The sequence below is a fragment of the Salvia splendens genome, chromosome 1, assembly GCF_004379255.2.
Source record: "Salvia splendens isolate huo1 chromosome 1, SspV2, whole genome shotgun sequence".
In the NCBI taxonomy this organism is placed as follows: domain Eukaryota; kingdom Viridiplantae; phylum Streptophyta; class Magnoliopsida; order Lamiales; family Lamiaceae; genus Salvia; species Salvia splendens.
This window is the reverse complement of record NC_056032.1, coordinates 10,541,122-10,557,409: the sequence shown is the minus strand read 5'-3', so window position 1 is coordinate 10,557,409 and position 16,288 is coordinate 10,541,122. Positions and strand designations below refer to the sequence as shown.

The 16,288-nt window shown below is 38.5% G+C and overlaps 1 protein-coding gene across 1 annotated transcript; it reads right to left on the bottom strand.

Annotated features, from left to right (window-relative positions):
* Positions 1–626: 626 nt before the first annotated feature.
* Positions 627–3,535, bottom strand: LOC121741877 (interactor of constitutive active ROPs 3-like). Its single transcript, XM_042134808.1, has 4 exons — positions 3,385–3,535; positions 3,162–3,266; positions 2,601–2,856; positions 627–2,455 (listed from the first exon to the last, which is right to left on the bottom strand). The coding sequence occupies exons 2-4, from the start codon at positions 3,179–3,181 to the stop codon at positions 893–895; spliced, it is 1,839 nt and encodes a 612-aa protein (XP_041990742.1). The 5' UTR covers positions 3,182–3,266; positions 3,385–3,535; the 3' UTR covers positions 627–892.
* Between the last annotated feature and the right edge of the window lie 12,753 nt (positions 3,536–16,288).

Here is a 16,288-nt window from a genome sequence, read left to right as displayed (position 1 = left end):
TTATTGCGTCATCGCTGACGTGTCCCATTCGCGGGCCGGCGAGTGGGAAGCACGCACGAAGCGGGGAGCGCCACGTCGCCCGAGCGCGTGGCGGCACAAGTCGTGCCGCGTTCCGTGCCGTCGGCACGCGGAACGGAATGGGAGCGGAACGGTGCGCCGCAACGCGTTCGGCGGCGAAACCGTTCCGGCGGAACGGCACGCGGAACGCCGGCGGCACGTTTTGCGGGTGCCCTAAGTAGTACTACTATTTCCCTAAGAAAACTTTCATACTACTAATATATTTTGTCTAAAAAAATATTTCCAAGCATTAAACTCACACTATATGATATCATAAGATTCTCGTTACTATAAAACAGCACATAATCTCAGCCATTCAAACATTCCACACACTAAATATGGAGGGAGCAATACTCAATTTGCACCAGTTTTCAGTAAAACCACAGTAGTTGACTTCAAATTTAGATGGATCAGTATTGAATTTTAATTTCTCTAAAAAATGTTCTGATTTTGACCAAACCGACCCATATCCAATTCAATGTACCATAAAATGCTGTAACATAGACACAGTAGGTGTTTTTCACTTCAGACATTGTCACATTGATTTTGTCTAAACATTGTGGAAAAGGTTTGCCAATACCAATCACAGAATTATATAAAATAAACTGGCGAGAGAGAGAGCCAGCAAAAAATTACATGCATCTTCATGAGAAACTCTATCAGAAACACACACACACGCACACAGATTGATTTTACAGCTCCTTTTGACTGAAGATATATAACATAAATGGTTGTCATATGCTTACACAGAATAATATGGTTCAAGATACCAAAAGATGTGGATGCCTAAAGAAAACCACCGTAAAGATTAATCAATGATGCTCATTGCTCCCTCCTATTTCTGTGGCTTCTTCCACAACACCCCAAACCTCCTCAGCATGTTGGCATTTTTCTTCTTCAACTCCTCATCAAGATCGTCGGCATAAGGCGAGCTTATCTTCCCTGTCTGTGGGCTGTAATGACTGTCCATGGACCCCGTTCTCTCCATTATCTGCCCGTTGTTCCCTGCCGACAGCATTGCAGCAGCAGCCTCCGCAGCCTTCCTCCATTGATCCGATTGCACTTTCACCCTCCTCAGCTCAGCTTCCATCTCTGCATTCGCTGCTTGTGCCGCCTCCAGCTGCTCCCCCACTCTCGCCGCTTTCTTGTTACTCTTCTCTATTTCCTTCACCATGTAGCTCGCCCTCACGGCCGCCTCACTCTCTGCAGCCCTATCCGACTCCAAGTCACCAACTTCCTCACTCCTTCTGCCATTCATCATTTCCTTCAGTTTTTCGTTTTCCTTTATTGTGCATTGCCACTCTACCTCCTTCTGTGCCAAACTAGCCTTCAGAGTATCTAACTCGGTCTTTGACTCATGGAACTTCTTCTCCAGCTCAATCTCCCTCTGCCCTGACACGGAGCTCTCAAGCTTCATGGTGAGGCCCTCGTTCTCCTCACATATACCTTGCAGTTCCGTCTCCTTGTCCATCAGGTTCGCCTTGAGCTCCTCGATCTCATATTTGGATCTCCGTAGCTCCTTTTCCAGCTCAGACACTCTCTGACTCGAAGCGGATTTGAACTTCTCCACCATTTCCATAGCATCCTGTATCTTCTCCACACTACGGCTTCGTTCTTCATTGTATCTTATCTCATGGGCTTCTAAATCCGATCTCAACTGCTCAACTTCGAGTTTCAAAGAACCAACCTCCATTTCACCTTCGCCTTTGCCTTGAGTCTGTTTGTAGCCACCACTACTGATGTCCGCCTGGAGTTTGCTCACAAGATCTTCCAAGAAATTAACACGAGCTCTCGACTGCTCCAGTTCAGAAGCAATGGCTTTATAAGCTTCAGTGGCCTTTAGTCCATCCGACCTCAGCGTCTCCACCATCTTCTTGGCCGTTTCCAGTTGCACCAGAGTCTCTCCAACGAGTGCCTGAGCCTGAGCTTCAGATTCTTTGCTATACATTACCTGCTGTTTCATTTCTTCCACGATCAAGAGTGTATCAGATAACTTCTCTTTCAATTTAAGGAGGTCGTTTTGCTCAGATTCCGAGTGATTAGCTTGAGGGGCCTCGGACACAGCTACCGTCTCAAGCTGAATCTTAAGTTGCGTGATTTCATCCAACGCAGATGCTAGTGCAGCCGAATCATGAGAGCTCTGCTTCTTGAAAGCCTCAAGTTCAGATGGTGAGCCCAACTTTTGTTCCTCCGAAGATGGCTGCTCCAAGAGGTGTTTCTGCAACTCCTCGAGCTTCAAAGACAGGGCCGAGAGCTGGTGGTTAGACTCCTCGGCATCTTTCTGCGCTTGCTTCTTCTGTGCTTCCGTAGAGATTAATTGATCCTTGACAACTTCCAGATCATGTTCAAGCTGAGAAATCTGTCTCTCGAGCTCAGGTATTTTGCTAGGCCGCTTCTTCTGGAAGTCGAACAGATAATGTTCTTTAGCCTAATACAGAATCTAGTACAAATTCTTAATGCAAGCAACCATCAATAAAAAGTTCCTTCTAAACATTCAGGGATGAATCTTGTTGCAGTAATAGAGAAGAATGAGCTTTCTATACCTCAGAGAGCGGGCTTTTAGGGGATTTGCGATCGGCTATTTTAGGACTTCTCTCTTTTGGTGCTCGGTTTGCTTGGTTTGATGAAGATGCGGTAGGGTCTAAGAAACGCGGCCCTGTCTTGAGGTGACGCACTACCCTCGGAGAAACCTTTTGGGGAGCTTCTGATGATACAGTTTGAGGAGAGGAGCTTTTGGGAGATGCCTCCGAGGATATAGATCGAGGAGAACTCTTCTGTGGTGCGCCCGAACGACTGCTTCTGCACATTCACATCAAATTGGTAGCATTTACCAATGGCTCGACATGGAATATAGTAATCTTCTCAAGAATGGCTTATCATACAAAATCAAAAGTCTCTACAACGGTGGTGTTGATGATAAGTTCAAACAAGAATGCGCAACTATGCAAGTCAACTAATGAACCATCCAAATTCTAAAACAAGTGCTCACAAGGTGAAACTAGTCTTAGTTTAGTACTCCTAGTAAGAACCATCTCCACCAATTTGAAGCCATACTAATTGAAATGAAATTTGTAAAACTAAATAAAATCTTGGAAGAAGCATACCTTGCTTTGGGGGTCTGCATATTCTTAACCAGTGGTGACAGAGTAAATTGAATGTAGTAAAAGAAAAAAATGATTCAGGTCCTTAAATGCTTCCTACCACACAGCCTGCAACACCGCAGCAATTTCACAAGCTAATTAGTTTTGGGACAGTGAAGTTTTTTAGAGAGAAAAAAAACAAGAGAATCCAATGAAAATAAATGCAGTGGGCGTCCAAAATCCATACCTAGTCTTCACGCAAAATACGGACAGAAGAAGGGTGTTGTGATGAAAAGGAGTGTAATAAATGGTAAGGTGCAAGAACTCAAACTCAATGATCAAGAATAGTAGGCGTGCAGAATAAATGCAGTCACGAGGCAATCACACCTATAAAAGGGACGCCCAAGTTGGAGTGGGGACACGACGGGGAAATATCACTTCCATCAGGGGCATTTTCGACAGACTACAGATATCCTCCATTGCAGCCGAGATTGGTGGTGAAAAACTAAATCTTATTGTTACCAAAACCATTATAATAATGCAGATGACGAAACAAGTCAAAAGCGGGGCGGCTCTATCTAAACAGTAGTAGTATATTTTTTAGATTGCTAAGTCAAATGCAAAGATGCCGTATTTACATTTGGAAATTAAATTAATGGCTATTTGTGCTCATAATTATGCAAGCTGAGGGATTCTTTACTTTATTTATTTCCTTTTTTTTCTAGAGATAAATGCAGGAAAGAAGACGAAAAGGCAAAACTGGAAGCAGAAATCAAATAAGTTTGAGAAAAGATTCTATTTTTTTTACCAGACCTTTATTTTTCTTCAAAAGTGCAAACACACGAACAAAATTTAAAGAGTGCAACGGGCAACGGCATTTTCCATGTTCTACGTTTTCTAGTTGGGGGAGAAACCATTTTCTTCTCCCACCCCAATTTCTAAAAACCAAAGATTATGAGGATAGGACGTTCAGTTTTAAATAATCTGCGAGTTTAAATAACTACTCCTTACCAAGAAAATGTGGAATAGAGAGGCTGTGTGCTGCAGCAAAAGAATTTAGAGACATTTTTGGAAGAAAAAAGAAGTCATTGTTAGTAGAGATGCCCACGGTTCGAAAACCGGCGGTTCCGGTTCGGAACCGCCGGTTCCGGTTTTGGCGGAAGCGGAACCGGAACCGGACCGTGAGGCTATTTCACGGTTCCGGTTCCGGTTCGAAAACCGGGCGGTTCCGGTTCCGGTTCGGAACCGCCGGTTTTCCGGCGGTTTTGGCGGTTCCGGTTTTTGAACCGGCGGTTTCGCCGGTTCAATTTTTTTTTTTTTTTTTTTTTTTTTTTAAATTTGAAATTTGGCTTTATACAACAAATCGGAACAAGACAATGCATAATTCAAGCACAAATAAGACGAATAAGGAGAAAATGAAATAAATTTTATTGATTTTGAGTTGTAACGGACAACGATACATTACAATTTACAATACATAAGTATACAATACAACAACATACAACAATGTAATATAATTTACAAGTGTCGTCGGGCGTCGGCTCGTCGCCTCGTCGGACTCGGAAGGTAAATTTAAAAAAAAATGAAATGGGGGGGAAAAAGGAAAAATTGAAAAGGGCTTGAGATCAACTTAAACTTTCAAAGTTAAACTTTTCAAATTTAAGTTGAGTTGCCTACGTATCCACAATTTTATTGAGGAATCAAAGCCCACGTAGTTCTCTTACCTTGGGATCAACCCTTTTTTCTTGCAAAATGTTGCCCATTTTCTAAGCAAACACATATCAACACGCTATATACACATTGCTACATTTCTAATAGGGGCAATTTGATCTTCCAAAGCAATCAATGCAGCAATGTGTATATAGCGTGCTGATATGTGTTTGCTTAGAAAATGGGCAACATTTTGCAAGAAAAAAAGGTTGATTCCAAGGTAAGATTTCATAGATCATTCAGGATGCGGCTAAGTTGTACTTGAAGATCATTAAAATATATTCCGCATTTGATATTTATCAAATGGGGAATATATTTTAATGATCTTCAAGTACAACATAGCCGCATCCTGAATGATCTATGAAATAGGGGGAAAAAAAAAATTGAAAAGGGCTTGAGCTCAACTTAAACTTTCGAAGTTAAACTTTTCAAATTTAAGTTGAGGTGCCTACGTATCCACAATTTTATTGAGGAATCAAAGCCCACGTAGTTCTCTTACCTTGCTTACCTTTTTGGTCGGCAGTGCTCGCCGTTCACCGCCCCCGTCGACTCATTGCTAATGTTGAGTGCTATCGCTTCTGACCTCGTCATCGCCATCGGAAGAAAATTCTTCACCATCACTCTCTACACGGAAGTCGAAATCCGGCTCTTGTGCTCTCATGTCCGCCTTTGCCCAATCGTCAAGTAACATAGTGGCTTCCATGTTCTTGGCGGAGAGATTGCTCCTTTTGTCGTCTAGGACACAACCGCCGACACTAAAAGCTTGTTCAACGGCGACGGTGGAAGCGGGAACGGCGAATATCTCCTTAGCCATGATGGAGAGTATCGGAAACTCTTTGTCATGTGTTCCCCACCAATTAAGGACGTCAATTTGTTGAGTAGGAGGACCTGCATCTTGAAAAATAGAGCGCGATTCCAAATATATATCTAATTCACTAGTCGCTCTAGTCCTATTGGTTGTAGTACCGTATAGATCTTGCAATTGTGATACTACGTCGGGATCGATCATGACATTGGAAAAATCCCCTCCACCAAAATCAAATGTAGAAGGACTAGGAGGAGCACGTACCTGGTGAGCGGTGTTATACCGCATTTCATATTCCGCGTAGAGAGAACGAAGTGCACTATCTAACCTATGTTTGATTTCATCAACATCCGGAATACTTAGTTCGAAGCATTCTCCTCTTGTCAAGCCCATTTCGCGGAGTTGAGAAAAATCCAAAGCGTGCAAACAACCATAGTACATGTCTAAAATTTTATAAACACCATGCAACTTCCACTTTGGATCCAAGCATTTTGCAATCAAAAACACATTTGGAATACGTGAAAAATATTTTAACCATTTTTCAACCATGTAAAACAAAATAGCCTTCAACTCAACGAATTGAGTATTTTTCACACAAGTTTTAAAACCAATTGCCACATACATGCAATGCTCCAAAACGCGCACAGAAGTAGGATAATAAACACCGGATAACTCAACAGTGGCATTTTTGAAAGCGCGGAATAATCGAAATAAATCCATGCTGTGGTCCCAACAAGCGGGTATCAAAATCAAATCAGAAGGAACATGAGGACAACTTCTAAAAAAATCACATAAATACTCAATGTGGTTCAAAGTCGACTCCAACATATCATATGTCGAGTTCCACCGAGTTGAAACATCCAAACGAAAGTTGGTGTACCTGCATTGCTTACCATGACAATATCTCTTCCAAGCTCTACCAATAGGAGCTTTGTTATGAATCAACTTCACAGCAGTTCTAATAGGATCAACATACTTTTGCCACAAATCGATGGCATCTTGAACACACAAATTCAAAATATGGGCAATACATCGCACATGGAAATATTTACCATCAATAACAGGAGAACATGCACTGATTAAATCATCTATGCTAGCAGTGTTAGCGCTAGCATTGTCAAAACCAATAGAAAAAATTTTATTGATCAATTGAAATTCATTCAAAACTTGAATGATCAATTGAGCAATTGCTTGTGCAGTGTGTGGTGCGGGAAATTCCCGAAATGCAATCAAACGTTTGTTCAAAGTCCAACTGTGATCAACGAAATGCACCGTGATGCCCATATACGAATTTTTACAAAAACAATCAGTCCACACATCAGAACAAATAGAAACTTTATGCCCTAAGTTAATAATAAACGTACCTAATTGCGCCTTCTTTTCCATGCATTGTCGAACAACGGCTCGCGTCATTGAAGTTCGACTCAATTTTCTTGCAGCGGCATTATATACTTGCCGCATACTCGACTCAAAAGCATCGTTATCAAAAGCATTGAATGGAAAATGTTTCATAACGGCAAATCTAGACATCACATTAAGAGCATTTTTGTGATCATATTTCAAAAGAGTATTGCTACACATACCTGATGTTTGGGATGAACCCGTCGTCCCACTTCCGACTCCATGTTGAAAGTTGAGTTGAGTTTGGGTTGGAGCGATACCAAACTCGACCGGATGCGCTTTCTCCAGGTGACGGGTAAATGTACCGTACCCTCCACCCTTTCGGAATGTGTATACGTTTTCGCAATAGTTGCAATACACATTATAAGTGTTTGGATCGTTACTATCTTGTACCCTCTTGAAATGTTTCACGAAGATGTTTGAGGTTAAAGACCTTTCAGCTGGTCTAGGAGGTTGAGGAGGTTGTCCACGTCCACGACCACCACGACCACGCCGACTCCTTGGTGGTGGTGGGGGTGGCATTTCTTGAACCTCTTCTACCTCCTCCCCCTCCTCCTCGTCGTCATCATCATCATCATCATCGTCTTCATCAACATTCACGGGGGTTGGACTTTGTTGGGAATAGGCACCGCGACCGGGAGCACCACTACCGGTACCAACATAAGCATCGCCTTGGTATTGAGAGCGAGAGAGAGCAATAGCATGTGCCACATCTTGCTCTTCTCGAGCCTACAAAATAATATTTGTATTGTAAATACAAAATAAAATTATGAACAATAATGAAATGTAATTCAAAATTAATGAAATTAGTAGATAATAAATATTAACCTGCCACTCATCCATGTTCATTTGAGAAATTTCATCAATAACGGATCTCCGAGATGGCCTCTTGGCCTTTCCCTTTCCCTTATCAACACGACCTTCTCGGGATGAAGACATATTGGAATGGTATGTAGAAATGTAGAAATATGGAATAATATATTTTTTTTTGTTTTAGTAATTGAGAAAGAAAGACAACTTATAGAACTACGGGAACAAGTATAACTGTATAAGTGTATAACAATGCGTAATAAGAGTAGCAATTGCGTAATTAAATGGAAGCACAATAGCACAAATGAGAAATTGGAGACAAAGAGAGAGAATTGAGAGATTGAAGAGAGAAACTCTTATTAACACAAGAGTGGGGTGAATGTAAATGAGGATAGAGGGGGGTATTTATAGAAAAAAATGAGGGGGAAAATGGAAGAATTCGAATTTGAAATTTAAAAAAAAAAAAAAAAATTGAATTTTCACAAAACCGGCGGTTTTGGCGGAAAACCGCCGGAACCGGCGGAACCGCCGGTTTCCGGGCCAAAACCGCCGGTTTCCGAAATAAAACCGCCGGTTCGGTCAACGAACCGTCTGCAAAAGCTGCTCCATTGTCGCCTCGTGCTCCGCGCCGCCTCGAAAGTCACTAAACCGGCGGTTAACCGCCGGTTTTTCTGGTTAACCGCCGGTTAACCGCCGAAAAACCGGCGGTTTCGACCGTTTTTGAAGATCACCACCGGCCCCTCATCCCCCTGCCTCGATTTAAGCGCCGGAACCGGCGGTTCCACGGTTAACCGCCGGTTCCGAACCGTCCCGAACCGCCGGTTCGGTGACGGTTCCGGTTCGAAATATCTTGAACCTGAACCGGACCGCGAACCGAATTGCGCCGGTTCCGGTTCGGGAATATTGCGCCGGTTCCGGTTCCGGTTCCGGAACCGCCGGTTCCGGTTCGGCGGTTAACCGCCGGAACCGGAACCGGTGGGCATGTCTAATTGTTAGTGGGGAAGGAGTTCGGTTATCTAGGCGAATAATGAGGGTAATTTGATGTGAGCAAGTAGTCGGCACAAGTGTTCTTGAAAATCTTTCACCTTATCATTTTTGGTACTCAGCGACAAAAATAACTTAGTGTAATTTTTTTGTTAGGAATGATATTTTTGGAAATTTCAATTAAATAGAGAGTACCAAACATGAGATATTTTTTTCTTCCTTTCTTATTACTTTTTTTCTTCTTTAGTTTCTTCTTCTTTCTTTTTTCTTTATACATACATCTAATTTAATTGCATTCATAATATAAATAAAAAACAAACACCTAATTAAATTAATTATTTAAAGTAATTAAATCAATTGAATATTTTTTATTAAATTATTTTATGCTCATTTTAGGATTGAAACACTTAACTAAAAATATTCAACTCTTTATATCATTATGAATACAATTCACAATTTTAAATTTTTATTAAGACTATATTGATTAGTTATTAATTTAATATAAAATAATAATAATTATTATTATTATATAATATTATATGATTCATAATTTAAATAATTATATTATAATTATTTATTAATTACTATTAGTTTTTATATTATAACAATAATATTATTATAATAATTAAATATAATTATAATGATAATTAAGTATATTCAAAGAATATTAAAAAATAAATTAATTATTAATATATAACATGAAAATAATAATATTAATATTAATTAATAATAATAGTATAAAAAGTGAGGAGAATGAGAGAAGATATTATGATATCACTTTTGGTACTAGTTTTGTGTATGCCAAAATTATCTTCTATAACACAAATGGGAAAATGTATTTGTTTAGAGTGAATTTTGGGATGAAAATCACACCAAGTACCAAAAATGTGATTTATAGGTACCAAAAACGATATAAAATAAAGATCAGATACCATTTTCGTGCGAAAGTGAAAGATCAGGTACCATTTTGTGTAGTTCACTATAGATAAAGTTTAACACAAAATTTTTAGGATATAAGACGACATCAATAGTTGTCGTTTAGCTTATGAAATTTGATTATATTTGGCCATTTCTTTTTTCCTACAACTATTACGTAATTTGCAATTGTTCCTTTTGCCTTCTCGTGATTTTGTTTTTTCTTTTATTATACTTCCTCCGTCCATTGCTAAATAAGGTTTTGTTTTTTTACAAAATTAAAGAAAATGAAGTTTTATTCAAGAAAATAAAATAGAAAAGAAAAAATTACTATTAAGGGGAGTATATAAATTAGTGGTTTTGTATGTTATAAAGCAGAGGAATTAGAGTTTATAAAAAAATTTATGAATGACGAGAAAGAAAAAGAGAACAATGTACATAGGGATATAATTTTGATTTACATGGTTTTGAATGAACATTTCTTTAAATTGGTACTCCCTCCGTACCATTAAAATATTTGCACTTTCTATTTTCGTCTAAATTGTTAAATGAAGAAATGGTGAGTTGTTACCTTAAGTACAAAATGAGGTAAAAAGTGTTTACAAACTACGAATAATGTATAGTGAATGAATGATTTAAGAAACTAAATAAGTGAAATATTTCCAGGATTCGTTGATAATTGTTTCCTCATAACAAAACTTTTCTGATCTTTGGTTTTTATATTTGCATTAATGAATGCGATTCATCCAGGCAAAACTGAACCAATTTATTGTACATCACCTGTAATTTAGGAAATTTGTTTGGAAGATTATGAATGGAAAGTGGGACTGGACTGATTGTCTTAGTTGAACTTCAGCACATGGGTGTGATTTGTGACGCCCAATTCGTCAAGTTCAGGTCAGTGTCCTTGTTTTTGCTTTTCCACTCACTTCAGTTTTATACTACTCCATATAAATATTCTTTTCTTTTTCAGTAATAATAATAATAATAATAATAATAATAATAATAATAATATTATGTTTTTCATTTTCGATCGGTATCAATTTTCAATAACTCGCTGATGAAATCAGTTCTAAGAGCATCCACAACCGTGTTCTTGCCAACGAGCACGGTTGTGGGCCCGGCCACTTTTTCTACCTGCTCTTAGGCAAGAGCACAACACCCACAGTCGTGCTCTTCCGCAAGGACGAGCACAAGGGCCCCACCATTCTATTATTCAATTTGAATAAAAACATTTCCATAAAATTAAAATGCATTAAAAATATCCGGAATAATATTACAAATTACAAATAAAATAAAAATTACATAATTAAAATCCTAAAAAATAAAAATTACATAATTAAAATCCTAAAATTTAAAAAGTACGTAATTAAAATCCTAAAAATTAAAAATTACATAATTAAATTCATAAGTGACCAAATTTCGTCCAAATGGATGATGAATGTGTGTATTCATAGATGGTTTTAGGATTAAATTTTTTATAAAAATTTTCAAAAAATTTTCAAAAAAACGGCTATTTTTTTGGGAATCAAAAAATATTTTTTTATTTTTGGTATTATTTTCGATTTTAAAAAAAAAAGAAAAAAAGAAAATGTCAACGGCCAATAGAAACACGTCACGTCGCCTTGTTCGCTGGCACGGACGTTCTCTTAGCTAAGAGCACGTCCGTACCAGCGGCAAGAGCGCAGCGGTGGACAAGCGTGTCCTTGCCAGTGGCAAGGACGGACAGAAAGCTTGTGCTCACCGTTGCAGATGCTCTAAAGTTATTACGGAAATTTTTATTAGCGTATGATTAGTTTAACATCTCCAATTTCAACATTATTTATAAAAAGCAGAACATGTCCTCAAGAAAAAAACAGTATGGTACATTTGTTGAACATTGTTGTTATTAAGGATTGTACTGACTTCTTGAGAACTAGATTAAAACTATATCGAATCTAGATTAATAGAGATCAAGTACTCCAATTATTATATCTATTGAATTATCAAAACTTATATAGGCACCTGGATCTGACATAAATAAATTACAGTCTACCACATGACAAAATAAAATGGACTAACAATGGTGTTAGTGCTAGGTGTCAATACATCAAATAGACTATTTCAAATCCAAGTCATACAAATCTATTTCGTTTGTTACAAATGGTTTATTAACTTCTCAAGTTCGTTGCATAGAGGGTTGTTATGTCCAAGAAACTAGACTTGTATCATATCATCTTCTAAGAGAAAAGGTAAATTGAGAAGACTTCTCATTTATCTTTTTTAAAATGTAACTAGACTTGTATTAGAGCATTTTTAAAGAGAAAAGGTAAATTGAGAACATATATTGTTCATTTATCTTTTTAAAAATGTAACTACACTTTCTTAAAAAGTAATGAATCCTAAGAAAAGAAAATAATTAATTTTTTTTACCTTTTTCTATCAAGAAGAAGTAAATATACATTCTCAAAATAAAAGAAGGTAAAATACCTCATCAAATACCCTTTTTATTGGAACATGAAATTTTATGAAGAAGATGTAAATATGGTAGTTATTTCTCTTTACTTCTTCATTTACCATTTTCTTTGAAGATGCTCCAAGTGAAAAAAAAATGGAATCACAACTAAGAATTAATTGGAAGGTCAAATGCATATTTAAGCAAAAATGGTATCACAACTAATAAACCCATAATTGGAAGGTCAATTGCATATTTAAGCTTGCAAAAAGTGTGCAAGTATAACATTAGTATTACATGTGAAGTCAATCTCACACTACAAATTTAGATGTATTAATATTTATTTACATATATATAGATCGTTCCGTTTTTCCAATCAAAAGTTTCAAAATAGTAACATTGTGATCTGCCTAAATCAAAAGCCCATTATTGGTGAATGGGCTCTAGCTCATGTGGTCCAAAGTTGATAAACTTGAATCTTATTTTCCATATATTTGAAGAATCATTTAATATTCTATACTACTATTACAGTAGTAGCATTATCTCGTTCAGTTATCTCAGTCAGTACAAATGGCATTCGCTTAATTGTGTAACTTTGTCGAGTTTAATAGGCTTGAGAAATAAGTGGAAAAAGCAAAGAAAAAAAATATTTATTTTGATTATAAAATTGAAATGGTGAAATTGAGAGAGATAAAATTTCAATTTTACATCAAAATAACTTTTATACTATCAAAGTACGAATATCTTCATTCTATTGTTACAAGAGCTATGCAATATTCCATAGAACACTTTGATTATCATTAGTATTGTCATTAGGTAAAGACTAGTTAACGTCTTTGTTTATATATCAAGATAGGACATAAATTTTGGTGTTACCTTGAATTTTTGTTTATTTATTGGTTTGTAATTCGTAGTAACCATAATTAGAGTTTACAATCAATTTAATAAGTAGTATTTAATAATTTATGATTAGACATTACTAGTATTAATTCAATACATAATTTCACTAAATTTAATTAAAAATAATACATATGATTATTTAATATAAAAAAAGAAACCGATTGGTGCAAACCTCCACATAGGCATGCACAATCCGGCCCGGCCCGCCGGTTAACAGCCGGTTCGGGCCCGCCGGTTCATGAACCGGAACCGGGCCCGGAACCGGCGGGTTGAACCGGCTGAAGGGTCGGAGGGTCATAAGGGCCGGTTCAGGTTCGGGCATAACTTGAACCGTGAACCGGCGGTTCAAAACCGGCGGTTCGGCGGTTCGAACCGCCGGTTCAAAGGGTCGAACGGCTAGGGTTCGTAGGGGTTCGTAGGGGTTCAAAGTAGGGATAGGTATGAACCGGCGGTTCGCCGGTTTTTTGGGCGAAAACCGCCGGTTTTGGAGGAAAACCGCCGGTTTGAACCGGCGGTTCCGACCGGTTTCCGCCGGTTCCGGAAGCTTTTCAGGCGTAGGGGGCTAGGTGAGGTCAGAAACCGGCGGTTTGTGTCGGAAAACCGTGGACCAACCCGCCGGTTTCGTGGAAAAACCGCCGGTTTTGAGGTTGAACCGCCGGTTCAGGCGGTAAACCGGCGGTTCGGCCGAAAATTTGAAAGTTTGAAATTTGAATTTTTTTTTTTTATTTCTTCCAATTTTACTCCTATAAATACCTCACTTCTCCTTCATATTTCCTTACCCCATTCTTGTGTTAACAAGGATTTCATTCTCAATCTCCATTTCTCTATTCTCTCATCATTCTCTCTAATTGCGCAAGTTTAATTCTACACTTTCTACTCACTACTATATTTGTTGTGCTCATAATTTACCACTTCTTTTATACTTCATACATATTTTATTCCAAGTCCATATTACTTTTCATTTATCAATATATTCAATATGTCTTCTTCTCGTGGTGGATCGGGACGTGGTGATCGGGGCAAGGGAATAGCCCAAGATCAAAGCACTACGCGTCCCTCAAAATCTCGACGACCTAGTCGTCGAGATGTTATGGACGAGGTTTCCCGATTGGCAGCCGAACGCATGCAAGTAAGTAATGAAAAATTTGTTTTCCAATTCACATGCACAAAATTTCATTAATTTTTTTTTGCGTTCATACTTTTAACTTCTACGTACATAATATTTGTAGATGGAAGAAGATCATAGGACCGCCATGCTACTTGCTGAAATGCAACAAGGCGGGGGTAGGGGAGATGAGGAGTTCGACGTTACTATATCGTCGGACTCGGACAACAACGAGGATAGATCGCATTCTCGTATTCCTTCTAGCACCGGCGGAAATGAGGAGATGCCTCCCCCTGCACCCACTAACACGACAAAACCTTTGAAATCGGACATTTTTATCAAACACTACAAGAAGGTGGCGGTGGTGATTCCAAGTCCTCACGATCCGAACTCTCAAGAAGAGACTTCGGACTTTCATGTTTATTGCAACTATTGCGATAAAGTGTACAAATGGTCCGCCGGTGGTGGATATGGCACCCTCCGTCGCCATTTAGTGGCAAAGCATCCGGTAGAATGCGGCACTGCCTCTACCCAAAGCCAACTAAACTTCCAACCCGCCGGCGCCGGCTCGGGTTCGTCAGGTGCGCCTCTATTTAAATATGATAAAAAGAATTTTGATGATACAATGACTAGATGGGCGGCTATGAAGCATATGCCCTTTAATGTTTTTGATGACAAAAGTTTTGAGGTTACTATGCAAAGTGGGTTGAATGTAGCAATCAAAAGAATAGGTCGAATGACCGTGCAACGATCTACCGTTCGGCAGTGCTTGGAGAAAAAGGTAGAATTATCACGTTATTTAGTTAACATGGGCCACAGGGTGAACATTTGCTCAGATGTTTGGACGGATTGTTTTAACCGTCATTCATACATGGGTATTACGGTTCACTTTGTGGACAACAGTTGGACTTTGAACAAGCGTTTAATTGGTTTTAGAGAATTTGAAAGTCCACACACTGCACCAGAAATTGCTTCTTTGATTATACAAGTGTTGAATGAGTTTCAGCTATGCAACAAGATATTTTCTATTGGTTTTGATAATGCAACTGCCAACACCGCAAGTATTGCCGATTTGATTGCGGCTTGTACACCGGTAATTGGAGGTAAGTATTTTCATCAAAGATGCATTTGCCATATTTTAAATTTATGTGTACAGGATGCCCTTGAATTATGGCAAAAGCATGTCTCTCCTATTAGAAATGCAGTTAGATTAATCCATCAAAAGCCAGCTATTGGCAAAGCATGGAAGAAATATTGCCATCAAAAGAATGTCAGGTACACGAATTTTACTATAGATGTGTCTCATAGATGGAATTCGACATATGATTGTCTGAATTCTACCTTGACACATAAAGATGCTTTATGTGATTTTTATAGAACTAACCCCTACCGTGATTTATATCTTTCGCATAGTTGTTGGGATAACAGTTTGGCTTTATTTAAATTGTTCAAATATTTCAAAAATGCTACTGTTGAATTGTCGGGTGTTTATTATTGCACTGCTGTTCGTGTTTTGGAGCATTGCATGTACATATCCCTTGGTTTTAAAACTTCAATGAAAAATGCTTCCTCTTCTCCCGAGTTAATGTGCGTTTTGTATTATATGATTGAAAAATGGCTCAAGTATTTCAGTGAGATTCCTAACGTGTTTTTGATTGCAAAGGTATTGGATCCAAAATGGAAATTAGCAGGTACCTCTAGAATTTTAGATTTTTATTATAACAATTTGAGTTCAATTGATCTTGGTCCCCTTCAAGCAATCCAATCCGATACCAGTGACGAATTTGGAGTCGACCTGTCAGAAACCTTTCAAATAAACCTCCCGGACCGGTCAGTTGTGCAACAAAACCTCGAGTATAACTTGCGCTCTCTCTACACCGAATATGAAACCAAGTATAACACCACTCACCAAGTCAGAAGACCCCCTCCTCCACAACATAACTATGGCTTTGCATTTCAAGCCGATTATGATGACCCCGACGCGCAATCCCAACTAGCCGACCTATACAACTACAGCACCGGCGGAAGGTCCTCAGGTATGGTCAGTGAATTAGATTTATATTTTGAATCACTCTTTTCCTTTGGTG